The sequence below is a fragment of the Vitis vinifera genome, chromosome 19, assembly GCF_030704535.1.
Source record: "Vitis vinifera cultivar Pinot Noir 40024 chromosome 19, ASM3070453v1".
NCBI classification, from domain to species: Eukaryota; Viridiplantae; Streptophyta; class Magnoliopsida; order Vitales; family Vitaceae; genus Vitis; species Vitis vinifera.
The window spans coordinates 20,890,556-20,917,653 of record NC_081823.1 but is presented as its reverse complement, the minus strand read 5'-3'; the positions used below and the strand labels follow the sequence as shown (position 1 = coordinate 20,917,653).

Sequence of the window (27,098 nt, the reverse complement as noted above, 5' to 3'; positions counted from 1 at the left end):
GGAGAAAGCAAATACTCCTTAATCTTCTTAAATGCAAGTGGACAATCATCATTCCAAATTGTTGGCTGGTTCTACCTCAATAGACAAAAGATGGGCTCACATATGTCTATCAATCTGGCTATGAAACGATTGATGTACTGTAACCTTCCCAAAAAACCCTTGATTTCTTTCTTAGTCCTCGGCACAAGCATGTCAAGTATGGCTTTGATCTTATCTGGGTCAACCTCTATGCCTCGCTCACTGACCATATGCCCCAACAATTTCCCAGAAGTCACCCCAAAGGTGCACTTCTTGGGATTCAGCCTCAATCTGAATTTTCAAATCCTCTCAAAAAATCTCTCTAGAGCTGCTAGGTGATTTGCTCTGCCTCAAGATTTCACAATTATATCATCTACATAAATTTCAACATCCCTATGCATCATGTCATGAAACAAACTAGTAACGGGTCTTTGATAAGTAGCTCCTGCATTCTTCAACCCAAATGGCATAATCCTATAATAGTAGGTACCCCACTTAGTAATAAATGTTGTCTTCTCCATATCCTCTGGAGCCATCAAAATCTGATTATACCTTGAAAACTCATCCATGAAAGACAACATCAAATGGTCTGCAGTGCTATTAACTAACAAATCAATATGTGGAAGAGGAAAGTCATCTTTAGGGCTGGCTTTATTAAGGTCTTTGAAGTCAACACAAACTCTAACTTTGTCGTTCTTTTTAGGAATAGGGACGACGTTAACCAACCATTTTGGATACTCAACTACTGATATAAATCTAACACTAAGTTGTTTTTCAATCTCCTTTTTCACTTGTAGACTCCAATGTGGGTGTAATAGCCTCAATTTCTGTTTAACCAGTTTGGCATGTGGCAGGATAGGTAAATGGTGTTGGACTGTAAAGGGATGAGACCAGACATGTCCTCATAAGACCATGCAAAGACATCCAAGTATGACTTGAGTAAATGAATAAGTTTATTCATCTCATCTGTAGATAGGGATGAACCAATCTTTGGCTCTATAGGCTGGTCCTTTGTGCCAAAATCAATAGTCTCAACATCCCTTGTAGCAGGTGAAACTCTCTCATCTATGGGATCTGATTCATGATCAAAAGAGTCTCTATCTGAATCGGGTTGTGCAATCTCATCATCTATATCAAATATTTGTGGAATAGGTGAGTGGGGTGCAGATATAGAGATACTATCACAAGAGACAGGCGAATACTTAAAAATACTCAAATCCATAAATGAAGCAATAGAAACATCATTGGAGCGGGAGACAAATCCCAATAAAACATCAAAAGAAAATGCGGGTCCACAAGGTCAGACACTCCCTCAATTAGGCTAACGGTGCCCTGAAACAAACTATTATCATCCTCTAAAAGCTTTGGAACAAGAATAGTCTAGGTCTCCTTAACAACCTTAGTGCTAGACACCCCAAACATATCAAATGGTAAAACAAACTGAAGCTGAACAATGCTGGTAATCTAACTCACGGTCATCATCTCCATCTCATCTCGGTACTCATCACAAGGAACAACTCCATCAATCATCTCAGTGGGATCAATGACCACTCCATCATTAGTGACCTCTTCTAGGAAGCATAAGGACAACAAACTAGCTTGATCTGGAGATGGAAGAGCAATCACCATAGAAACAGAAGTGCTAGGAGCCCCATCACTCAACTGTAACTGGTGAAATAGATGTTGAAACTCAATCTCTCTATCTGTATGAAGCACATTATCAATCTCCTCTAGACGAGGTCGAATCTCTAATCCTCTGACAAAGTTGTCGGCCAAGCTCATCCTATAGAGTCGAATAGGATAATCAAATGGTGTGTGAGACAATCGGGTCCTCACTCTCTCCATGCGTAGTCGCGTCATGTATTAGTAATCAGCCTCAATAGGAATGAACCCAAGTCCAAATATCGTATCATGGTCAATGGCAGCTATAAACTCACTAGGTCCCTGCTGATGTAGTCCTAACCCCATGCTAGGTAGAAAAAACATTCCCCTCATCATGTCAAGAACTATTATGCTATTGTGCTGATCAAATGACATAGCTACAAAATCTCTACAAAAATCCTCAATCTCAAGAGTCTATATCTCATCAAAAGTAAACCTAGTAAAAAATAGGTCATCCTCACTATGACTGATCTAAAGTACTGGCTCAGAAAAGGAAAACATATCTCTAGTAGATTGTACCGTGATGACCTGCCCATCATGAATGAACTTCACCTTATGATGAAGGAAAGAAGGGATAGCTCCAGCTTTATGAATCCAAGGTTGGCCTAGTAGCAGATTAAAGGATGTAGAAATCCTCAAAACCTGGGACAAAGTAGAAAATGTGGCTGGACCAATCTGTAAATCAATCACCAAGGTACCCATAACCTCCCTCTTAGTGTTGTCATACACCCTGACTGTCTTAGCAGAAGGACCAAAATCTGAAGGTGCGAAACCAAGGCCTATAGGAGTGGCTAAAAGGCAAACGTTTAAGGCTGAGCCATTGTCCAACAGGACAGATGGAACTCTATGGTCTGAACAACCAACTGTGATATATAGTGGGCGTACGTGGTCTAAACCCTCAGGTGGCAAATTGTTATCTGAGAACACAATGCAAGTGACCCTGCCAGTCGTCATGATATGAATCAACCCCTCTAGAGTGGTGGTAGTCTCTACCCTAATCTAACTTAAGGCTCAAATCAAAACATCTCTATGAGTACTAGATGATGCTAATAAACTCCAAATAGAAATACGAGCCTGAGTGCTCTATAATTGTCTCAAACCCTTATCATCTTCTCTAATAACCTCCTCATGAGAGGTTGCACCCTCAAATAGCCTGACTGCTAGTGGTGGTGGCGGAGCTATCTTCCCATTACGAGTCACAATCTGTATATCTCTCCCCTTTGAATCATCATCATTTGGCCACAAAGTGAATGAGACAAAGGTATCTTGGCGTTTGATAACCAAAGGTGTAGAATGAGTCAACTGGAACGATGACCCATCTGGGATCAAACTGAACGGTGTGGAAACCTGAAGACCCAATGAAATCCCATCAACCTCGCAACTATTATGCAAAACAATCGGCTCGGGTAATCCATCATCCCAAATCAACATATGTATACTAGCATCTTCTATAAGGTCTATGTGATGAATATCTCCTGAAGGTGTAGGCATTGCATGTTTAGAATGGGTAGAAAGAGAGTTAGTGGTTACACTTGGTTGTTCCAAGTTAACCAAACCCTGGTCTATTAAATCCTGGATAGCATGTCTCAGAGCGCTACAGTGGTTTGTGTCATGCCCTAGTCCCTGATGATAAGAATAGTGTAAGTCTAATTTGAAGCGAGGTGACACTGGCTGAGGTACTAGCTTGGGTGCTAACGGAGTCAATAATCCACCCTTCATGAGCTTCTAAAAAGCTCGACTCAAGGCATACCCAACTAAGCAAACTAACATGATGGCTTCTATACATAAGTAGTGGTCTGCAGAGCTCGAGGCCGAGTGTATGGGATGGGAGGTCTCTCTATGTCATGTGCAACAAAAACAAGCTGTGAGATTGGATGTAGATAAGTAGGATTCATGGGTCTTGAAGGAACTGGTGGCCTATACTGCACATGAGGTGATGGTGGGTAGTAGAATCCAAAATGTTGTCCAACTATCTAATAGCGTCTAGGAGGTCTCATCCCTGCTAAGCTGATAGCACCAACATTTCCTGATCTCTGTTCTCCTAAAGGCTTCTTCTCCTTAGAGTTAGTAGGGGAAGACTTGGGTCACAATCCTCTAGCAATGCCCTCCTCTATACCATACAAAGTCTATACCAAAGATCCAAAATCCATATGGGGAAATCCCATCAAATGTCTAGCAAATCTAGGCTATAAGCACCTCAAAATCATATTAATATACTCATTCTCTGAAGGACGATCAATAATATGTGAAATCTTCTCCCTCCAGCAGGAGATAAATGAAGTGACCGACTCCTCTGACCTATGTCTCAAAGCCTCTAACTCTCTCCTTGAAACATCAATGACAGTGTTAAATGCAAACTGTCTCAAAAACTCTTGGGCCAAATCATCCCAAGTCCAGTGGCGTGATACATCCAATGAAGCAAACCAACATTGTGTTGCACCACTCAGGGACATGGGGAAAAACATAACCATCTGGGCCTCATCCAGTCCATGGACCCTCATAACCGTACTGTAATGCCTCAAATGGATGTAAGGACAGCCTAGGCCTGTGTATTTCTCAATCTTAGACATCTTAAACTTGGTTGGTAAACTGGCCACCGGTGATCCATTAAAATCCTCTCAAGTAATAGCTTCGTCTAAAGTCCTCATCTGCCTCATCCTCTACTCATGTCTATCCATACGAGCATGTGGGTCCTTTGAGATCGGGGTAGGCACTATGATTAGAAGGTAGGCAACCTCAATCTGACTATGCAAAGTAAATGGTATAGGCTATAGGGCTAACTGACTGGGTGGAGGGGGTAATGGAATAGTGGGATCATACTGCACACTCTCCTGAACTGGAACTTGTTAGGTCTGCTGTCCATCCATCCTCTAACCAAGACTAGTTATGGCCTCCTAGATCGAAGCCATAGTAGTAGCGAATTGATCAACTATAACCACCTACGAATCCATATCTGTCTGATCTAACTAATCTAACACTCTGATCAATCTATCTCTAACTCTGATCCAAGAAGCTGAACCTAGATCGAACGTATCAATACTCCTACAATAGTAGAAATACTATATAAGATACAGTGTAAGGGAAGCTCTACAAGGAATGTCTATCAACTATGCAGGAAAGTAACTAGAAAGTATTTAAATCGATATCCAATTCTGAGCAAACATATAAGAGACTACTGCGAAGGTAATTAAACCTATCACTATTGACCCAACTCTGAAGGCCCATAAATGCACCCACATGTAGGAAGGAAATCTTAATGGGAGGATCTAAGGCTTAACCTACAAGGTCAAGGTGGCTCTAAAAAAAGAGAGATGAACTTTAAAGGATCCCTAGCAGAAACGATCATACCCTCTAGTGGTACGCAACCCTCTACACACCTCCGAAGAGACGAGGCGCTTCCATGCAAGGTGGTCATTACCTCCACACATGCACTACCTCGACACCCTAGGGGGGTTTCCTATAGTGAAAGCTCTCGCAACTCTCAGCACTCAGTAGTCAACTAAAGTGCACAATGAATGGTGTGGGTGCATCTGAAAAACCTATGAAGCTAAAATAGAAAAATAAACACACTAGTCACACAAATATCCATGAAACCTAGCTTTGGGCTATACAGGTCTTCAAGGATCGGAATCTAATCAGCATCAATGTGTCGACCTCCCCTAGAATGCTCTTAAACATCAATATAGCCCGTCGCTAGACCCTACTCCTAACTACTAGCTCGGCTAGAGAAACAAGTACACACAAGGCCTTACATTTGCAAATGTAAGAACCGAAAAAAAATGACCGAAACTAGAGGGTTGGAGGTAAGGGGATAGATGTGCGACCTACATAGACAAGCAACATGCAAACATAAAGGAGAAGAGCAGTCATGCAACAAGCAATCAAGTAGAGTGCAAATATATCATCCATGGCCACACACAAGCTAAATGAGAATATAACAATCAAAATGAATAGCAATAAGGATAACATGCTCAAATATGATCAAGATAATCAACACTAAGACAAATAAAAGATACAACAAAGTGAACATACATATCAAAGTGAGAAAGATAATCATGGCTAGAGCAAAATCAATATGCTAAGACAAGCAAGAGGATCAATCAATATCATCACCATGTCAATGTCCTAAATGGATATAGCGATCAAGCATGGGAAATCATCACATCAAAATCCTCAATGTGCTATGATCACTCAAGCATAGAGAAGCACAAAGGGAAGGTATCCATCAACCAACCAATCAAATGCCACATTTGCTTCATCTTAAGTTCAAGTTTGACCCTCTAAACAATCCCCAACGTAGTCGCCATTTTGTGAACCCCCTATTTTCGTACAATGCGTTCCCACTCGATGGCGCACCTTGTCTTTTTATTTATTTAGTGAAAATATATGATTTTCAGAAAAAAAAAAAAAAAAAAAAAACTTGGAGTCACCACTTATTTTTGTTTTATGTTTTTAAGGGAAAAGAAAATAAGAAAGAAAACCTTAAGTGTGACTTCTTATTTGGAAAAGACGGTCTGTAAAAAACCAAACCTGGGTTCGGGGGGTTAGGTTACTTATTGGGAAGGTACAATAAAGACCGTAACACCCCTCTAAGCCCCTAAAAATGGGTATCTACTAAAAAGGTGAAACAAGAATGACAATTAACTAGGAGATCAATGGATACCAAAATGATCATAAATCAAAAGCGAGTCATGATAATGAAATAATAACAAAGTGAGAGTGATAGCATACCTTGGCAGCAGGTAGTAAAGCGCTATCATGAAACAGGGTTAGTACACAATAATAAAATTATCACATGCATATCAAAGAGTAAGACAAAGATCAAGCAATATTCATTAAGTATAGCAGTTGACAATCAGAAGAGAAAACTCATATATAGGGCCCCCACCAAAACCCAATAGATTTTGCATGAATTAATCCCACAAATTCCTTTGTTTTGGAATTATGAAAATCAAATTCATGCTTATTTAAAAAATCAAGGAAAACGAAAAATTATTTTAAAATCAAAGAAAATTTGTGAAAGTACTTTCCAGAAAGAAAATGTAGCAAGTTTATTTTAAAATGGGATTTTTAGTGACTTAAAACCCTAATGAATGATGAAAAGGGGTAGAATTAAAAAATATTTGAAAATTGGAGTGAAATTAAAAATTATTTGAAAGAAAACTAGAGTTTTGAAAATTGAAATCTTAAAAATTAAATTCAAAAATTGGAATTTTAATAAAATATTTGAAAATGGGAGTTTTGAAAATTGGAATTTTGAAAATGGAAGTTTTAAAAATTAAATTTGATAATTGGAATTTCGAAAAATTATTTGAAAATGGAAATTTGAAAATTAAATTTAAGAATTGAGATTTTGAAAAATTATTTGAAAACAAAAGTTTTGAAAATTAAATTTGAAAATTGGAATTTTGAAAAATTATTTGATAATGGAATTTTTAAAAGATCAATTTTTAAACATAAAAAGATGAATTAGGAGGGTGACACGTGACCCAGGGAGTTGTATTGGAAGGTAGCCATGCATGGCCAATCACTTCAACGTATATTTTACATACAATATCAAATTTAAATTAAGCTTGCGAGACCCTCATTCCAAATTTCATTTCTCCACATGTTCATCCTTATTCTCAACTTTATTTGTTATCTCAAATACAATAGCAGCAAACTCATTTTCCATCAACCCACTCCATATAAGGCCTTAGGTCCAATCTCACATCATGTAAAGACATTTCCTTAAGGAAATCTGAATTTGACCCAACATAATTCTTCATTTTTCGATACATCATAGCCCAACTGAACTCATTTTTTTCCCTTAAAAGCTTCCTAGGAAGCAAATTTGACTAAGCCGAATCATCTATAAGGATCAAATGATAATGTTGAAACATCTCTGCCTTCCATGATACATGCTTACACTCATACTATATTTTGAAGGACCCCTGTCATTCACTCCTGATAGACTCCACATCCCTCCATTATCCAAACAATTATGAGAAGATGAGATGTTTTCCTCTGTAACTCTTTCTGACAGCTGGCTAATGGGATTATCTTCTGTCATGAACATGTCCATTTGTGAAGGTGTAAGGCCATAAAAATATTGGGGAACATTTTTATAGTTTTCCATCAATCCATATTGGAGATTTCCCTCTCTGAACTGTTTAGGTATGTGGTCAAATGAAACCTTTGCAGATGGAAATCTGAACCCTCTCCGAACTGTGCTTCTTCCAAGTTTGGGAGTAGAGAAGAGCTTTGTGCAGTGAAGGAAAGAGGATTTGACGGCACCACCGATGGAACCAACGTCGTGAGCATCCACGGTGGAGGGTGAGATAGGAAAAGAGAGATGTGAGAGTAGAAAGGTGGCCATGGCGGTTTCACTCTCTACAGTTTTGGATCGCTACTCGCCATTTAGTGGAATGAGAAAGAGAATCAGAAATTGAGGCATTTACGACATCCAGGAAAGAGACGACGTTGTCGCCGTCTACGGCCATATCTGATTGGAACACCTGAACGATGACGAGAGGTTGCCATCCATATAGAACGTTTCGTGGTCGAAGCCCTGGAAGATTTTTTGACACACGTAGGACTCCAAAGCGTACTTCACATGGTGAGATCCCACCACGGAAATGGTGGTGTCCATAGTAGTGTTGGTCACTATCGTGGCCGTTTTTATGGATCTAACTATAGCTGCGATGTCCCAGTGAGCTGAGCGCATGAGCAAGAGCAGCCATGTCATGAAGGACTTTGACGCCTCCTTTACTACACCCATCGTCCCTTCGAATAAGTCCGGTGTCGGCAATGCTGCAACTTGACCTTGATTACAGCTAACTTTCTTCTTTAACTGAAACCTTCCTTTCTTGACACTGTTGGTGAGGCTTGTGGTGCTCTTGAGCTTCTCCTTCAAGTTCTTAACCTCCACTTCTCTGGCCTTCACTGCCCTCTTCAGCGCTGACACCGTCTCGAACACCTCACTCATCAGCAATTTCATCTCCATCTCCATCACCCTCTCTGCTCTTTGTTCCCGTTCTCTATATTTCGCTTTTGGCATGACCTAGACGTCCACTAGTTGTAGCTAAATGCTAGAAAATGTTGGGTGGAGGTGCAAAGCTCAGGTGAGAGAGTGGCAACAATGGAAAGAGAAATGGTAGCTTTGTTACTGCCATGTGAAGTGGGAAGAGAGAGCTTGAGAGAGAAAATATAGGAAAATGAATATGGGTCATCCGAATTCATATGGTCTGAAAAGAAGATAAAGAAAGCTAAGGGCAGAAGAAATGAGGTTGAGGTTGGAGAAATGGGAGGTGGTTGTGCGGGCTACCCAAGCTATGACTGTGACATGTTGGGAAGGATGAAGGTGGGTGGGTGTTGATGGCTAGGTGGGTTAGGTAATGGGTATGGTGCCGGCCTAGGAGTGAGTAGAATGGAGTTCAAAAGGGTTTCAAATGGAAATATTGCAAGCATTTCATATAGGATCTCAAAACAGGGCCAAGGAAATAGATTAGAAATCAAGCATAAAAAAGCATGCAAACAAACTCAAATCCAACAAGAATATGCAAAATTTTCCAATGCTCATATTCAGGTACCAAAGTAGAATCTTAATATGCGTAAAAATAATAGAACCATGTAAAAAAAAAAAAAAAGAACAGGTAGGTTATAGAAAACATACCTGTGTTATTCCCTTTGCAACCTCTTTTCTCTACTCTTTCCTTTTCTCTGTACTTTTTTCCTTCTTTCCAAAATCCCTCCAAACACTCTCTACCATCAGCGTCCACCAGCTCTTAGCTCACCATCAACTCCTTTGTTTATCCTCCCTCTTCTTAGCTTTCTCTGTTTTTCTCTAAAAAAAAATCATCATCTCTTTTCTTCCAAGATACCTTGTTTTTCCTCCATTTTCCTAACTTTCTCTATTTTTTTCTATATAAAAAAAATGTCCTCTTTTTTCTTCTCAACTACTGCCCCTCAAATGCTACCCCCTTCATCCACGTCTCTCTCTGTTAATTCCTCATATATCACCTCCTTGAATCAATCGACCCCACTTGCTTCTCCGTCAATCCTTTAGATATCACCTTTTTCTACTTGCTCAGTTTTCCTTCTCCTATAAGCTTCTACCCGTTCCCATGTTCACCGCTCAACAAGTCTCCATCTTCAACCACTACAATGGTAAGGTGGTCATATGTCCTATGTAGCCTGCCTATGGAAGTCATCCCCCACTTCCAAATGAAATGTTGTCTAGCTTTCCCCGGGGTGGCAAGAAAATATCCATGAAATGCTATTAATAGAAGCAATAAAAAAAAATAGCACTTGGTTTGCAAAAGGGGTCTACACCTTCCAAAATGTCTCTCACATAAAATCCAAAAAAAAAAAAAATATAGTGATAGAAATAGTCACAATGGACCACTAATGAGAGCTCAAATACAATTCAAAAAATGGTCATACGTGCACAATAGGGCATTAAAGGATATAGGAAGACAATCCTTGATGGAATATGCTAAGAGGACAAAATAGAGGGTTTACAAATAGCACATGCATTTTTATGTGCATAACACATGCATTTTTATGTGCATAACACATGTTCATCTTCTAGTAATTCTCATTACAATTTATTATTTAGAAGTGAAAATTTTAGATGAAAATCTATATGACTATGAAATAAATGCATAATACATAATAATAATAATGAAAAATAAATAAATTAGGAAAACAACACACTATGCACATGCACTTTAACGTGCATAGCACATGCATTTTTACATGCATAAGACATGTTTATCTTCTAGTAATTCTCATTGCAATTCTAATGGTATGACATGGTTTGTGAATGTTTAGATCCACCAATCTTTTTATGTGCCAAATTGTTTTAAAAAAATAGAATTTTTGAAAAACAAAGTGAAATCTTTGGGTACGACCCACGTGCAAAAACTGAAAGTTATGGTGTTCAAGTTACTGGGAAAGCTTTATGAGAGTCATTAAATTAGGACTCTAGACTAAGATGGCTTATTTGTTGGACGTGAGTATGAAGATAAAAGACCATCAAAATTTTAAGCCATCATTGTAAATAAAAATAATAATAATAGTCAGTTGGATGAGCTTGAAAATATAGACAAATGAGTTTCTTATCATCAGCAAGTACTCTCTTGAGAGGAAAACATATAATAGGTCATTCCTGCTAATATCATACTCTTTGGTTGTTAAAGCAGATGGGTGGCTTTTGGCCTTGTCGAATGGAGTTCCATGCTCTTCTCCTAGTTATCGTCCAACGTGAAATGGTTGGAATGCCTCTATAAATTCCTTGGCTATGACGAACCTATAAGGCACATTTTTTAGTGTCTAATACAACTCCTGATCTTTCCTAGATGTTACCTACAATGAATTAAGTTTTTAGAAAAGCTAATTGTGCATCTTAAAATATAAAGCTCATCTTATAGCTTGTTTTTTTTTTTCTGAAGAAAGAAAATACCAAAAACTACAAAGCTAGATTTACACTCACTTCTTGGAGGAAGTCTACCACACCCTTCTTTCGAGGACATTTGAAGCCCATGGACTCAAAAAATTCAAGCATGCTTTCACAAGGTCCCTGATAAACAATCTGGCTATTAGAGAGGAGAATGATGTCATGAAAAAGATCATAAGACTTAGGTGGTGGTTAAAGAAGAGAGATCACAGTATTCCCATTGAGAATGTGGATGGTTTGCCTAAGAGAATTCAAGATTTGATAAGTTGTTAAGTCTCGCTTGTTAGGTATTGGATACCTTATCCATTTGAAAACCTATTTAAAGGCTTGTAGTTGATAACAAGTCTTGGAGCACCTCTTTCAATTTCCAAAGGCTTTTGAACATAGAAGGCTACACAACTCCTATGAGATTTTCTCTTTCTAATTAGATTTTTATTTAAAAGATCTTTTATTTCTTCTTTACAATACTCAAGTAATTGAGCATTCATTTGAATTGGTCTTGCCTTAGCGGGAATTTGATTTTCATCAAACCCTTCAATATAAGACAAAGAGACTTTATGTTGCTTTCTATTTCAAAAAACATTGGGGATAGAAGAACATAAATCTATTTCAATTTGATTTTTAATCTTTTTAATTCTTGTTTGAATATCTTTTTGTAAAGGATTTTCTTTCATTCTTTTATAATGTATTTCTTTACTTATGAAATTTGATATATTGTTTTTTCTTTTGAATTAGATTTACTTCACAATCTTAAAGTGTATTTAATTCTTTGATTTTTATTGAAGTAGAAATTGAACTAGTAAGAACTCCTATGCACAACTCCAAGAAACTAATATGCCTTGTTTTCTCCAATGACAAACAACTTTACATGTTTTTTTTAGGGATAAAGAACAATATTGGAGCAATATACCCTACTCCCCATGCATGAGCATTTTCACGTGCATGTGTGCACTTTTATGCCACTCAATAGTTTCTTTGTGGCTTGAGTGTTGTGAGATAAAGTTTTCAAATTATATTTATCCCAATCTTCCAACTCTTAAATTATTGAATAAAAAATTAATTTATTTTTCTATATTTTATTCCTTTTACAATTAAAGTTTTAATTAAAGAATAACAATTTTAATTTTAAACATTATCTAATAAAATTAATTTAAAAATTAAAACAAAAAATATTTATTTTGTAAATAATTATTTAATAAATTAAAATTAATAATAAATTTATTTTTTTATAAACTTAATTTCCACATAAAATTGATAATAGTATTTTTATTTATTTTTTATAATCCGAAAGTGAAAGAACAAAAAATAATAGGTAAAGTTTAACAATTAACATATTTATTATTTATTTTATAAATAAAAAGTAATATAAAACTAAATTAATTTTTATTTATAGTTTTAATTAATTGAATTAATTTAAAGATAAAATTGGAGATAAAGAGCAAATTATATTTTTTTTTAAATCAATATCTAACGTAATATAAAATAGTATTTTTTTTAATAGAAAATGTTAAACATAATTTATATTTTTATAAATATTAATATTGATAAATATCTCAATAATTATAATTATTTTTATATATTGAATTTAGTAAATAAAAAATTAATTAATTTTATAATAATTATATTATTGTATAAATGTTATGCGTTTTCTTATTTTTAATTATATTTTTAATTAATAATACAATGTTACGCCACTTAAAAATCGAGATAAACACTAAAATATTTTTCTAATTAATATGAGATGATAAATATAATTTATACTTTTATAAATATTGTAATTATAAATAATATATCAATAATAATTAACATAAAATCAATTAATTTTACAATGAATATATTTATAATAATTTTATAATTAAAATATATTATTAATTAAAATATTATTAAAAATGAGAAAAATGGAAAATTTAATTTTTGAAAATTGTCTCTTAAAGAGACGATTTCCCCATGATTTTATTTCATCATGAATTTTTTCCCTTAAGAAATCATTTCTTCAAGACACGATTTTAGCCTATAAATTTTTTAAAGAACTTTTAGAGATCGTCTCTTTAGGAGAAGATTTTTATCTATAATTTTTTTTTAAAAGAAAATAAATCGTTTCTTCAAAATAAGATTTTTGTCTATAATTTTTTTTTTAAATGAAATAAACCGTCTCTTCAAAAGACAATTTTTACTTTTCTCTTTTTTAGTTGACAAAAATAACATGATTTTAATCTATAATTTTTTTAAAGAAATTTTAGAGATGAGAAGATTTTTATCCATAATTTTTTTTTCTAAAAGGAAATAAATGGTCTTTTCAAAAGATAGTTTTTATTGTTCTCTTTTTTAATTGGAAAAAATTACGATAGATTTAGAAATATTTTTTCTACTACGATAGTTTAATAATTATTTTTTTAATCTAATGTACTTTTATAAAAAATTGTTTACTTGTCGGCTAAAAGGATATAGGTTCTATTTTCCATGGTAAGGAAGGGACTTTAGGATTCTATGGTAAGAATTATTTTTGTTTACTTCCCACGATAGATATATATATATTAACTACTTTCTTGCCCAATACAAGATCAAAAAAGAGTTTTCCATTGCCATCTCTTTTCATTCTCTTAATTTTTTCACTTGCATTCTAAGAGTTTTCTATTGTCATTTCATTTCATTCTCTTAATCTTTTCACTTTACCTACATTTCATGATCACTTTTGTGAGATTCGATACCCAACTCACCGGTTCTTTTTAAAGCTACAACCATACCCCTACACTTAGGGAACCACCATTTTATTTATGCAGATTTTGTTGCGGTCATTGTCATAAAAAAAATAAAATATGATTCAAATATGTATTTTGTTTTCTTTTCTCATCTTTTAAAGAAAAATTAGATTTAAATTTTTTCTTCATAAATTGATTACTCCAAAATGAAAGGATGGTTGTGGACCCTACATTTTTACGTGCATTCCCACTCGACAGCGTGATTCGCTTTTTTATTTGTTTAGTGAAAAATTGATTTTTTTTTTAAAAAAAAAAAAACTTGGAGTCACCACTTAATTTATATATTTTTTAAAAAAAGGAAAAACAAAATAAGAAAAAAAAACCCTAAGTGTGGCTCCTAAAAGAAAAATAGGTATGTGGGAAACCAAAGTCGGGTTTGGGGGTCAGGTTACTTATTGGGAAGGTACGGTGGTGAGCCGTAGCACCCCTTTAAGCCCATATACATGCGGCCTCTACTAAACAAATCAAGGAAATTGTGGCAATTAATTAGTTAATTATGGATACCAAAAAAAATAATCAATGTACAAATCATGATGAAAATCAATATATACAAAAATAATCATGAAATCTAATTATAAGAATACATGAAATGAATAATAAGATAATTGTGCAAAAATAATTTATTGAACTAAAAAAAGGGGTATTAAAAAAATGGTTTTCAAGAAATTTCAAAAGATTTTGTAAAAAATGATTTTAAATTAATAATTTCAATTTATTTTCAATTAATGATTTGATTCAATTTCACTTGTATTTAATTTTCCAAAAAAAAAAGTTATTTGTACTTATTGTATAAAAAAAATTATTACGAAATTTTAATTTGGCAACAAATATTATTTTACTTGCTTTTTTTAGAAAATAATGAAATTTTACAATTTTATTCACAAAAGTATTTTGATTCATTTTCATTTAAAAAAAAGTGATTTTTACAAATTATTTAAAACGACATAACTTTATTTGCAAAAGAAATTTTAATTAACAAGAAAAACAAATATTTAAATCCTCTATTTTTTAAAAACACTTTTAATCCCATTTTAATTAAGGAAAAAAATTCATTTAAAAAAAATACTCTTAGACAATTTGATTGAAAAGTAATTTTTGGGACAATTTTATTTACAATACAATTTTTGGACAATTTTTATTAAACAAAGAAATTTTTGGACAATGTTATTAAAAACAATTTTTCGAATTCTATTAAAAACATTTTTTTTGGATTTTTTTAAATTTTTATAAATAATAAAAAAATTATTAAAAATAATATTTTAAAATTATTATTTTATCAAAACATATTTATTGAATTCTTCCTCTTCCTCTCATTTAAATAAAATTTCTAATTTATTCGATGTTTAATTCTGTACACACTCAATCAATATATACAAACGAATATTTACAAGAACTAATAAAAATAAAATCAAATAAAAGTAAAAAATAAAATGTATCCAAATAAACTTTGCGAGAGAATTTTGGGGGAAAAAGAAAAATAAATAAATAAATAAAATGGAGGGGAAAATGGCGGTTGTTCTAGGGAAACAGGGAGAGATGGCGGTCATTCTAGGGAAATGGGGGGAAAAGATGGGAGGGAGGGACCAAAGGGAATTTTGGGGGAAGAGAGAGAAGAGTGGGAGGGAAAAAATGAAAATAAAATAAAATAAAATAAAAAGGGAGAGATGGCGGTCGTTCTAGGGAAATGAGGGGAAAAGATGGGGGGTGGGGGGGACCAAAGGGAATTTTGGGGAAGAGAGAGAAGAGTAGGAGAGAAAAAAGAAAATAAAAAGGGAGATAGGGAAACGGGGGAAAAGATGTAGTGGGGAGCAAGGAGGAAAATGTCGCGATATTTCGGCGATATATCGTCGAAATATCGTGTGTCGAAGGGTAGCGACACGATTTTTCTTGCAGAAATATCGGCCAGTCGATTTTTCGGGATAAATCTCGAGAAATCGGCGATTTATCGCGATATATCGGCGATTTTGGTGAGAAATCGGCGATTTTTCCTCGATATATCGTCTGGTCAACGCGGGTCAACGAAGTCAACGCGCTACAGTGAAAGTCAAATATGCTACAGTGTCCCCGCTACAGTGCACCTCCCCAAACAAATTGCCAAATTGCTTCCGAGGGGATTTGAACCCCAAACCTTTTAGCCTTCTTGCCATCTGGGCTAACTCGCCCTTATGATATATATTGCATTAAACATATATATACTTAAAGTCCTTATATAAAGAAAATGTTAAAAGAATATTTTAAAGAGCAAATTAATTATAATTATTTTATAATTAAAAGCAAAATTTTCTTTTAATTAATTACCAAAAATATAAAAATTATATAATTTTCTTCATAATGTTTTTAATATCATTAATAATTAATTAAATATTTAAAAATTATATATATATATATATATATATTATAATTTATTTTATATTGTTTAATACAATTGAATTAAATGGATCATATTTTAATATTAATATATATTTTAAAATTAGACATATTGTAATCAAATATCATATGTAATTTAATAATAAATGTACACTTATAAAATTCATATTTTTATCGATGCATACAATATTATTATCAAATATGATAAATCATGTTATACATATATCAAAATTTTCAATAAAATAACTTTAAAATGTCTATTATACTTCTAATTATATTATTATGAGGTTTTCTTTACATTTTCATGAGTTTTTAACAATTTTAAGCACCAATATTTTTTTCCAAAATATATCTCCGATATATCCGATATATCCGTAAAATCGAAATACCGATATATCCGTGATTACCGATATTTTCATCCTTGGTGGGGAGGAAGTCGGCAACGATGAGGGTAGTTGGAGGAGAAAAAGGTATAGAGAGGAGAGAGGAAAAATTATTCATATAAAAATATAATATAATAATAATAATAACAACAAATAAAATGAATAAATAAAATAAAATAAATAATTTACAAAATAATGAAAACTAAAAATTAAAGGAGGAGTGAGTCAAAAAAGCACATGTAATTGGAATTTAAAATTAAGCTTAAAATTAATGTAAAATAAATTTTGAATAAATTTTGAGGTCTACAATAACATAAAAATGAAATTAATAAAAAATAAATCTACAAAATTCCAAATCCCCACATGTTGCTACTATTTTTACCCCATAAGTCATACCATTCTTAACAAAATTAAATTCCATAAAGTATTATTAATTAATATTCAAAAATAAAAATAAGTGGCACTAAAAATCATAAAATTTAAATTAGAAATAAATTTACTATAAATTTAAAAAATTTAACTTTATAAAAAAAAAGGCCAAAATAACTTTCAATTCTAATAAAAAATTTTAATCAAGATTCTAAAACATAATTCACATTCATCTAAACACCCATTAGAATTAATGATTTCAATTAATTTTTAAAAAGAGAAAATTAAAATGTGATACTCCTTCATGATTAAAATTCCAAAAATCAATAAATTAATTTCACGAATGGAAGGCATATTTCAATGACAAATCTTCAAATCCAAAGATACACTAACTTCAAAGAATTTTAACATTTTCTAACAACTAAATATAATTAGAAATTATACTTACTATCCTATTACTATTTTTTTTTTATCTATTATATAATTAATTGTTATAAAATTTTTATTATGTTAATAAATTATAATATTTAAATATTTAAAAATATATTAGATTTCAAATTAATTTAAAAAGAAATAAAATAATTAATTTTATAGATATTTTTCATACTTAAAAATAAAGTAGATTTAGAATTTAAAAACAAGTTTAGAGCTTAGATAAAAATACAAACATCACAGAAATTTTAAGAAGTTATAATAAACATAAAGTTTAAAATAGTTTGACTAGTCCGCCTAAAAGGATGCAAGAGTGGACCAGCGTACTTAATTGACTTGGGCTGACGACAGCAATGACGTGGAATGATCAAAGCAATGACCTCTCTGGAAGCATTATATTTTTTAAAAAATACATATGGGAGTTCTGGAGTGAGAAACGAAACTAAGATAAGAACATAATAAGGAAGGAAAATGAACGCCGAGATAAGCAATGAGCATCACCACCTCCTAGAAAGTTCCAAGGTTTTAACCCACTCCCTGGGATTTGCTATAAACACTTGACAATTTCCCTTGTGTTGTTCATCAATACTTGAATAACTGAGTTTGAATCTTATCGATCACAGTAATAGCAATGGCAGACGAGATTATCTTGTTGGATTTCTCGTCTAGCATGTTTGGTATGAGGGTCAGAGTTGCCCTGGCAGAGAAGGGCCTCAAGTATGAATATAAAGGGGAGGACTTGTGGAACAAGAGCCCTCTGCTGCTTGAGATGAACCCAGTTCATAAGAAAATCCCGGTTCTGATCCACAATGGAAAGCCCATTTGTGAGTCTCTGATAATAGTTCAGTATATTGATGAGGTTTGGAAGGATAAATCTCCATTGTTGCCTAGTGACCCATACCAGAGAGCTCAGGCCAGGTTCTGGGCGGACTACGTAGACAAGAAGGTATGTCTTTGCTGTTGATTTAAAGCATTTTCTTTTCTTTTTTTTTTGTTTGATAATGGTGCGGGATTTGTCCAAAATGCTGGGTTTCTTCTTCTTCACACATTCCCTTCTGATATTTTTCTTCCACCGGCCCTTCATTTTGATCCTAGCTAGTGTATGAGATTTCTATGCTGAAGGTTCCTTAATAAACGTGTTCAACTATACAGAAAGTTGAAACTTGATGAAATGCTCCAAAAAAAAAAAAAAAAAAAACCCTTTTCTCTCTTTGACTCCATTATTTTCAACAGCTCGCTGAACTTGGAAAGAAGATATGTTCAACCAAAGGAGAAGAGCAGGAAACAGCCAAGAAGGAATTCATAGAGTGCCTTAAGCTATTGGAAGGAGAGCTTGGAGAGAAGCCTTACTTCGGCGGTGAAAAAATTGGGTTTGTGGATGTGGCTCTGGTGCCCTTCTCTTGCTGGTTTTACGCATATGAGAGCTTTGGCAACTTCAGCATAGAGGCGGAGTGCCCCAAGTTGATAGCTTGGACCAAGAGGTGCATGGAAAAGGAGAGCGTGTCGTCTTCTCTTGAAGACCCGCACAAGGTCCATGGATATGTTGTGGGGATAAGAAAGAAGTATGGTATAGAGTAAAAGGGAAACATCATGGGCTATTAAGCAGTGTAGTTTAGTTAATATTATATAATATATATGAGTGTTTGGCTGTTTGCTTAAGTTTTTTCTTTGAAATTGTATCGTTGATGAGGGTTGGTGGGTTTGCTGACCATTCCATCGTTTCATGTCACATAAACAAGTATTAAAACAAGTTGGATAAGACATGCCTCTTGCCTGGAACCTGACAACCTGTTGTACATCCATTGGAAAAAAAAAAAGGTACATAGCGTTAAAACCAAATAATAATGAAATTGATCTTAAAACTAAACCTACTTTTTTTTAATGCCTGATAGGACAAAGAACATACATATTGTCTTAATTACTATCAAATGACTTGTGTACACTGTACACAACGTTCATAAAATGTACCTTTTTTCCTATAGAATGAATGATGAGTCATATACCTATTCATAAATGATATACCATAATGTGTCATGCTTAACTAGTACTACATGAGTAAAGTTAAAGCAACTTGCTCATGCTTTATGCTTGTTCCATAATTAGAGTCACTTGAACATGTAACTTATAAATAAACAACGGATATGTATAATAAGTGAAGTGAAACATTTATACAATGTAAATTTGATGCGCTTATGTTTTAAGATGATGTACTTATTTTTCAATAAGATGAACCTATTTTTTCAAAGGATGTACCTAAGGTTCTAGAATGAGAAATGAGATGTGTGAAGGCCTCAAAAGCATTCCGAGGCCTATAAAAGTGAAAGTGCATGATAAGAATAAGCCAAACAAGTCACCTATACAATGAAAATAATATGTACCAATTATTTTTTAAGGAAGTGTACTTATTTGCAATATGATGTATTTATTTTTTTTAAGGATATACCCAAAGTTCTATGATGCCAAAGGCCTCAAATGCATCTCAAGGCTTATAAAAGTGAAAACTCAAGCTCAAAATTCGCCAAATAAGTTAGTTATACAATTTAAATGCAATGTATTTATTTTTCAGAAGATGTACATATTTTTCAAGACGATGTACCTATTTTTCCAAGGGATATACCTAAAGTTCTAGGATATAGAATGGGGTGCGGGAAGACCTTAAATGTACATCGAGGCCTATAAAAATGAAAGCTCATGTCCAAAATAGGGCAAATGAGTCGAGTATAATGTACTTATTTTTTTTAAGAAGATGTGCTTATTTTTCAATACGATGTATCCATTTTTTAAATTGATGTACGTAGGGTTCTAGGACGTAGAATGGGATATGTGAAAGCGTCAAATGTATCCCAGGCCCATAAAAGTGAAAGCCCTTGTCCAATATAGCTTATGTCAGTAAATGCAACCTAGGCCTACAAAAATGGAAGATCATGTCCAAATTAGTGTAAATGAGTCACATACATAATATATATATGGTGTACTTATTTTTAAAACAATTCTAAAAAATAATTTTTAAAAATAGTTTTTGAAATTTGTTTTTTGATATTTTGTAAACCAAAAATTTGTTTTGAAACCTACAATATTTTTAAGTTGTTTTCTATATTTTAAAATATATTTTAATAATAAATTTTATATGTAATGTTTTATTTTTAATCACTCTTCATGTTTGTATGCTTACTTTTTAAGTAGTCATAAAAAACCAATTGAAGACCACTAAAATATATTTTCAGAAAATACCATATTTTTGTTTTTAAAATCAAAAACTATTTTTTGTTTTTTAATTGTTACATTTGTTTTCTTGTTTGTTTTTTTTTAAAATAGAAAATTATTTTCGAAAATAATTACCAAATAGAATCTTAATCTTTGTCTTTATCTTTTAAAAGTAAGGATTGAAATATCAGTAAATATGGATATATCGATACTTGGATTTTATGGATATATCAGAAATATCGGAGAAATATCGATGGATATTTTTCATCAAATATCGGTGAGACAAAAATTATCCAAAATTGATGGGAATGCTTAGAAAAATCCAAAGAATGATAAAATAAGCAAGAATATACATGTTAAAGTTATTTTATAAGTGTAATTAACATAAATATGGTCAAAGAAAAAAATATCGGTAAACAGTTTACAATACTTGGATTTTAAGAATAGAAAATATGAAATTTGGAATTGTACACTTAGAAAGTTAGAATTGAGTTAAGAAATATTTGATTTTATTAAATGAAAACAATTTACACATAAACATAATACATATGACATTGCAATGGTCCTTAATACCAAAATGAAGATCGATGTGGTTCCATCATATTGTTATTGTTAGATGAAGGGAGTCCATCTTGTTGAAGACAATATTTATACCAGGACATGGAGTTTCGATAGTATTGATTGTATGTATGAACATGTCATGCATAAATTTCTTGTGTCCTATCGACAACCTGTCCATGGATGGGAAATCCAAGGTTTTCCCATATGCTCGTTTGAAATCCTTGTTGTTGTAGCTGATGTGGAAGATAGTATGGCATTTGTGTGGAAGAAGGATAGTTATACCTTTCATACTCTTCATCAGCGGAACTTGAAACATTTTGAGGAAGCTGACCATAACTCATTGCATAAGGGGCATAAATGTTGGCTTCGTTTGATGAATCACTGAATTGAGTCTCTACACTCATCGACTCAAAACTGGCCGACAATGAGTCCTCGTTGTATGGCATCATCCTTCGTTGTCTTCTTCTATATGGCTTTCCAATGGCTCCAACACCTGAACCGGCTCTTCTAGAGTTGTGGTCTTCATCTTGAGTACAATGTGTGAAATAATCTTCACAAGTAAATGTCGATGGTTATCCACTTCGTTGTTGTTGTCTAACATCCCCTTCATCATTTCCAAGGTCGCTACCATCATTGGTCCTCTCTCCTCTTGAACCATCATAACCGGAAGCGGAAGTACCAGTAGACTATGTCTACTATTATGTTCAACACTCATGGAGTCAAAAGAAGGTCAAGAAGTGACTGTCGGCTAAGAAATTCCTTGTCGAAATGAATCTCTCGTGTCTTGGCTAAAACTATCAGTATGAACTTCTTCGGATAACACCCGATCAACATCAACACTTGCTTCTCAAACATGTGCGACAATTCGTGGGTCGGGATTTCCATCTTCATCATCTAAATGAAGAAGTCTAACCCATTGAAACAATTGGTTATCTTCTTCTTCACCAACCTCAGTTGCAATGTCAAGTAAATCGAGGTAATCTTTCTCTGCAACTTTGTCATGTTCTGCTTCCATGTCACATATCTTTAGTTTCATGTTATAATAAAAAAAAAACTAATTATTAGAGCATCGGGTAAGCAAGCCGATTTCTTTGTTTTGTATGAATTAAGGCAAACATGCTCCAATTTCTTTCACAAGTTGAAGATGATGCAGTTTGCGATAAAACCTTAATGGTCAACCTTCTTAATGTAGGAGTGTGATTTCCATACATGAACCACCATTCAGCTACAACCAAATAAATGATATCAATACTTATATTGGAAAGCTACAATAATATGCTAATGAAATGAATTATTAATTCACAAATAATACTCACCGGGAACCATTTCTGACCTCAAAGCAATCGCTGCTCGATCACCAAATCCTCTTTTTGCATCTCAGAATAGTATAATCTACATATTAAATAATTGAAAATGAAAAAGTTGAGTAAATGAAATTCAATTATTTAATTTATATTATAACTCTAATAATTTACCTCATTTCCAAATTGACTAAGACCTTCTGATGTAGGATCTAATTTCGTAAAGACTTCATGAACAGCTTGAGGTAGATCAGGATCAGTACCAACTCCACGTTTATATTGAAATCTTGGATTAAGAAAGAATGCTAGAATAGCAAAGTAGAAATGTAAAATTAGAATGTTATGAAAGACACATATTAAATACCAATAACTTTCGAAGATGAATAATACTTACCTACTGCATGAAGAGGATGTTTAAGAGTTCTATCCCAACGATCTGCAATTATTTCTAATATTCATTCTTTAGCATTAAGTCGAATGAGGTTCTCTTTCATAACTCGAATCAATTTGTACACAAATGACATTGTAGGAACAACTTCTGAATCGACAATGCGAAGAACCCTCATATATTGACACTAGCTCTCCCACTCTTTCCCAGTACGCATGGTCAAACATAAGTGATTCAACTTCTTTACCGATTAATGTGCTACTTAAGTTGTGTTGTGCCCATTCATCACTGATAAACACTTTCTTCAAGTTTGCTTTCTTTTTCAAAAGACTGTTGAGGGCCATATAATTGGTTGCAAATCTTGTTGCTCTAGGACGAACTATGTCTCCACCACACACCTTCCGCATCTGCACAAGCAACCAACTATGGTTATAAATGAAGTCGGTTATCTTTCAAGCCTTTGTAATCACATCTGCAACACTCGTCCTTTTATCGATGTCTTCGAACATTAAGTCGATGCAATGTGTTGCACACGGAGTCCAATAAAGATTGTATTTCTTCATTAACAACTTCCCCGCCTTCACGAATGCCGACCCATTATCTGTAACTATTTGTACCACATTTTGTTTCCCAACTTCCTTGATCACATCCTTCAACAAACCATATATGTATTTGTTGTCCTTTATATTATTTGATGCATCAATAGATTTGAGGAAGATTGTGCTACCTTTTGAATATACCATGAAATTAATTATGCTTAATTTCGTAGGCCCAGTCCATCCGTCGCACATAATCGTGCATCCATAAGTCTTCTACTTTTCTCTTTGAATATTGACATAAGCTTCCTTGTCTTTGTACTCCATATCCAAATACTTGTGTTTGATTTCATAAGGAGATGGTGGTTCTATACCCATACCTACCATCCATATATAATTAAAGCATATAAGAACATTTGTGGCAATCATACTATATAAATAGTAATGATATTGTTAAAATGAATACAACTTTTAAAATTATAGTAATTACCTGCTTGTTGTGCACCAACAATCATGTTCTTGAAGTTGTGAGAGTTTGCTTTATTGGGCGGAACACTCTCATATATGAAGAACTTACCGATCAAACGTCCCATGGTTTCCTTAATGGCACCACCTTTGAAAAGATTTTTCATATTTTTCTGTCTTACTGCTGAAGATTTGTACAATGAGGGTGCATCAGGCAGTGATGGATCTGAATATCGAACACTTTGCGATTTTCGCATTTGCCTTGTTGTTGGATTGGTTAGATGTGAAGACTCACCTATTATAATTATTAAAATTAAACATATATGTTAATTTAATATTATTGATAAAGTTGATAAGAAACAGTAATAATTCAAATTAATATTATACATGTTTTCCTTTTGCCTTTTACAAAATGTTCTTCTTGCATGTTGTCAATTCCATTCAGCAGCTTTTGATGCTCAAACTGCCTCTCTATAAGCATGCCGCTCATCAGGGTGCATGTCAGCCGGATACATATACACATCATCATCTCCATCATCATCATCACCACCAAGGTTCTCCTCATCGTCCTCATCAGTTACATGTCTATGTCTTCTTCCCATTGTGTCTCGCAGTTCAGATCGAATCTCTTCTATATCTGCAGCTTTCTTCGCTTTTGCCTTTTTTTTTTTTTGTTCTAGAAGTCATCTTATTTCTTGTTTCACTTCTAGAGGCACGTTAGGACACTTTTTTGTATTTGAAATAGGGTCTGTATGTGATAGGTGAAATTTAAAACGAGTAATCCCACCACTCTTTATTGCCAACCCACAGTAATTGCATACTGTTCCATTTTTGTTTCCTTCCATAGGTGTACAATATTTCCAACAAGGATCTCGTTGTTACCACTTTCACTAGCCATTTTCTGAAATTGAATTATGAAACTAATATCAAATTTAAAATTATTAAAGATAAAACATGTAAGAAATTTAATATTCATGAAATTGATAAGAACTAATAAAAATTGAATTATGCATATATGAAATAGATAAACATTACAATAAAATTTCAATATGAATTAAATTTAAATTAAATTAAATTAAATTTGCATATTCATGAAATTGATAAGAATCATTACTAATAAAAATTAAAATTAAAATTGAATTATGCATATATGAAATAGATAAACATTACAATTACATTTCCATATGAATTAAATTTAAATTGAATTAAATTAAAATTGCATATTCATGAATTTGATAAGAATCATTATTAAAATTGAATTATGCATGAATTAAATTTCCATATGAAACTAAATATGCATATATGTCAAATCAATTTCCATTCCATATGAAATTTAATGTTAAAATGACAAAATTTCAAATTAGATAATATCAATTAAACTATATATAACAAATAAAATTGAATTATGCATAATAAAAATAAATTTTATGAAAGGTAAGACATACCTTAATTAGCCTTGACTTGGAGTTAATCCCCTTCACCACCAAATTTTCAAAATTTTAAAATTTTGCTAGATCATATAAGAATTTTGATGTATGAAATGCAATGGAATGTGGGTATTTATAGGAATTTTTTTGGTCAAAATAGTCGTTGGATGGTCAAATAGCCGTTATAAATTAATTTTAACCGTTTGATCAAAATTTGGTTAAAATTTCACCATTAGATACTCATATAACCATTGGAAACACTTCATAGCCCTTGGATAAAGTGAAGATTGATTTTCCACCATTGGATCACAAATCTGACCGTTGGAAGCCTTTACAAATACACGGGTGAAATCTGGGCCATCAAATCCTCAAAAATTCAAATATGCCCGTCGGATCAAATTCCTTAAAGTTGCAAAAAATCGCCGATTTTTTCAAATAATCGGTGATTAATCCTGATTTTCTCAAATAATCAGCGATTAATCCCGATTTTCTCGGCAAAATATCGTCGATTTTTTCAAATAATCGGAGCTATATCGATAAAATCGCCGATTTTTTGGGGTTGTCCTCTGGCTTCTCCGCGCGTGCCTCCACTTGCGATTTATCTCCGATTTATCGGTGAAGCACCGATATTTCGCCAATATATCGGTGATTTTATCGATTTTTTGGCGATATTCTCGGGGATCGTTTCGAGGACGACTAATATCCAATATTTCTCCGAAATATCGACGATATTTCCCGATTTTTCAATCCCTGTTTAAAAGAAAAGAACTATAAAAATATTTTTAAATTAAAAGAAAATTAATATAAAATATTTAATATAATTTTTTATGAAAAAATATATATCTATTTTATTTTAATATAAACAAAAAATTATAAATTTTAATCAAACCATAAAGCTAGAACCATAGTGAAACTAGAACCATATTTAATGATTCTGGTTTTACGATGGAGGAGATATGTAAGAGGTGAGATCACCCCGTATTTTTTATTATTTTTTTTATGATAGTGAAAATTTTTGCAAAAACAAAGTTGACATATCTTTCACATTTGAAAGTGTGTGTTTTTTTCTCATATGTTATTGCTCTCAGAGCGAGAGTTCTCCTAACAAAAATGTAAAATAAAAAATAGGAAAAGTCTACAATACCTCCTTCGGTACCATGCCTCCATTTTTTATCATCCATTGGATGAAAATGATTAAATCTCAGCCATCCAAAATGAAAAAGAAAAAAAAAATTCAAAAAAAATTCTCCCGGGTACCTTCCCCTCCCGTTCTCTCCCCCATTCGGCATCCTTTTCCCCTTTTTCCCCCCTAATTTGCTCTCTTGCTCTCTTCCCCTCCATCTCACGCATCCTCCATAAGCCAACTTCCTCAGCTCACCCGTTTCCCGCCCCTCCATAGCTGGGTGTCTCGCGCATCCTCCATAGCCGACTTCCTCAGCTCACCCATTTCCCGGTCTCATCTTTGTTTGCCGACTTCCTCATCTTTGTTTGCCGACTTCCTCCATAGCTTACCCATTTCCCGCTGTCATCTTTGTTTTCTCTCCCTTTTCCCGTTTTTCTCTCCACTGATTGTCCACAGCTGGGTGAAGACCACGGTCGGCTTCAACCGGGCCAACCTCTTCGAGGCCGACATCGCAGACCTTATCAAAGACGTCTCCACAGCTAGGTGGAGACCACCTTCGCCGTCAGCCGGGATCAAAGACGTCTTCACAGGTGGGTGGAGACCACCATCGCCGTGAACCGGGCCAACCTCCTCCAAGTCGACGTCTTGACCTCATCAAAGAAGT

At 33.5% G+C, this 27,098-nt stretch overlaps 3 protein-coding genes across 4 annotated transcripts in view; 1 reads left to right on the top strand and 2 right to left on the bottom strand.

Moving 5' to 3' along the window:
- Positions 1–7,540: 7,540 nt before the first annotated feature.
- On the bottom strand, positions 7,541–8,038 carry LOC104877722 (ATP-dependent Clp protease proteolytic subunit-related protein 1, chloroplastic-like). The gene has a single exon (XM_010646517.1). It carries the CDS (start codon positions 8,036–8,038, stop codon positions 7,541–7,543), a length of 498 nt encoding a protein of 165 aa, XP_010644819.1.
- A 114-nt stretch (positions 8,039–8,152) lies between these two features.
- On the bottom strand, positions 8,153–8,719 carry LOC104877723 (protein GRAVITROPIC IN THE LIGHT 1-like). Its single transcript, XM_010646518.1, has one exon. It carries the CDS (start codon positions 8,717–8,719, stop codon positions 8,153–8,155), a length of 567 nt encoding a protein of 188 aa, XP_010644820.1.
- Positions 8,720–17,891: 9,172 nt separating this feature from the next.
- Positions 17,892–27,098, top strand: part of LOC100245600 (probable glutathione S-transferase) — a 42,135-nt gene continuing 32,928 nt past the window's right edge. Inside the window, exons 1-2 of one of the 2 annotated variants that reach the window (XM_003634728.4) lie at positions 17,892–18,375; positions 18,663–19,188. In XM_003634728.4, coding sequence (XP_003634776.1) covers positions 18,061–18,375; positions 18,663–19,007 — 660 coding nt within the window. In that variant the 5' untranslated portion in view covers positions 17,892–18,060 and the 3' untranslated portion in view covers positions 19,008–19,188. Of the gene's footprint in view, positions 18,376–18,662; positions 19,189–27,098 lie in introns of those variants that run through there. The other variant, XM_059735663.1, reaches the window with a different exon arrangement.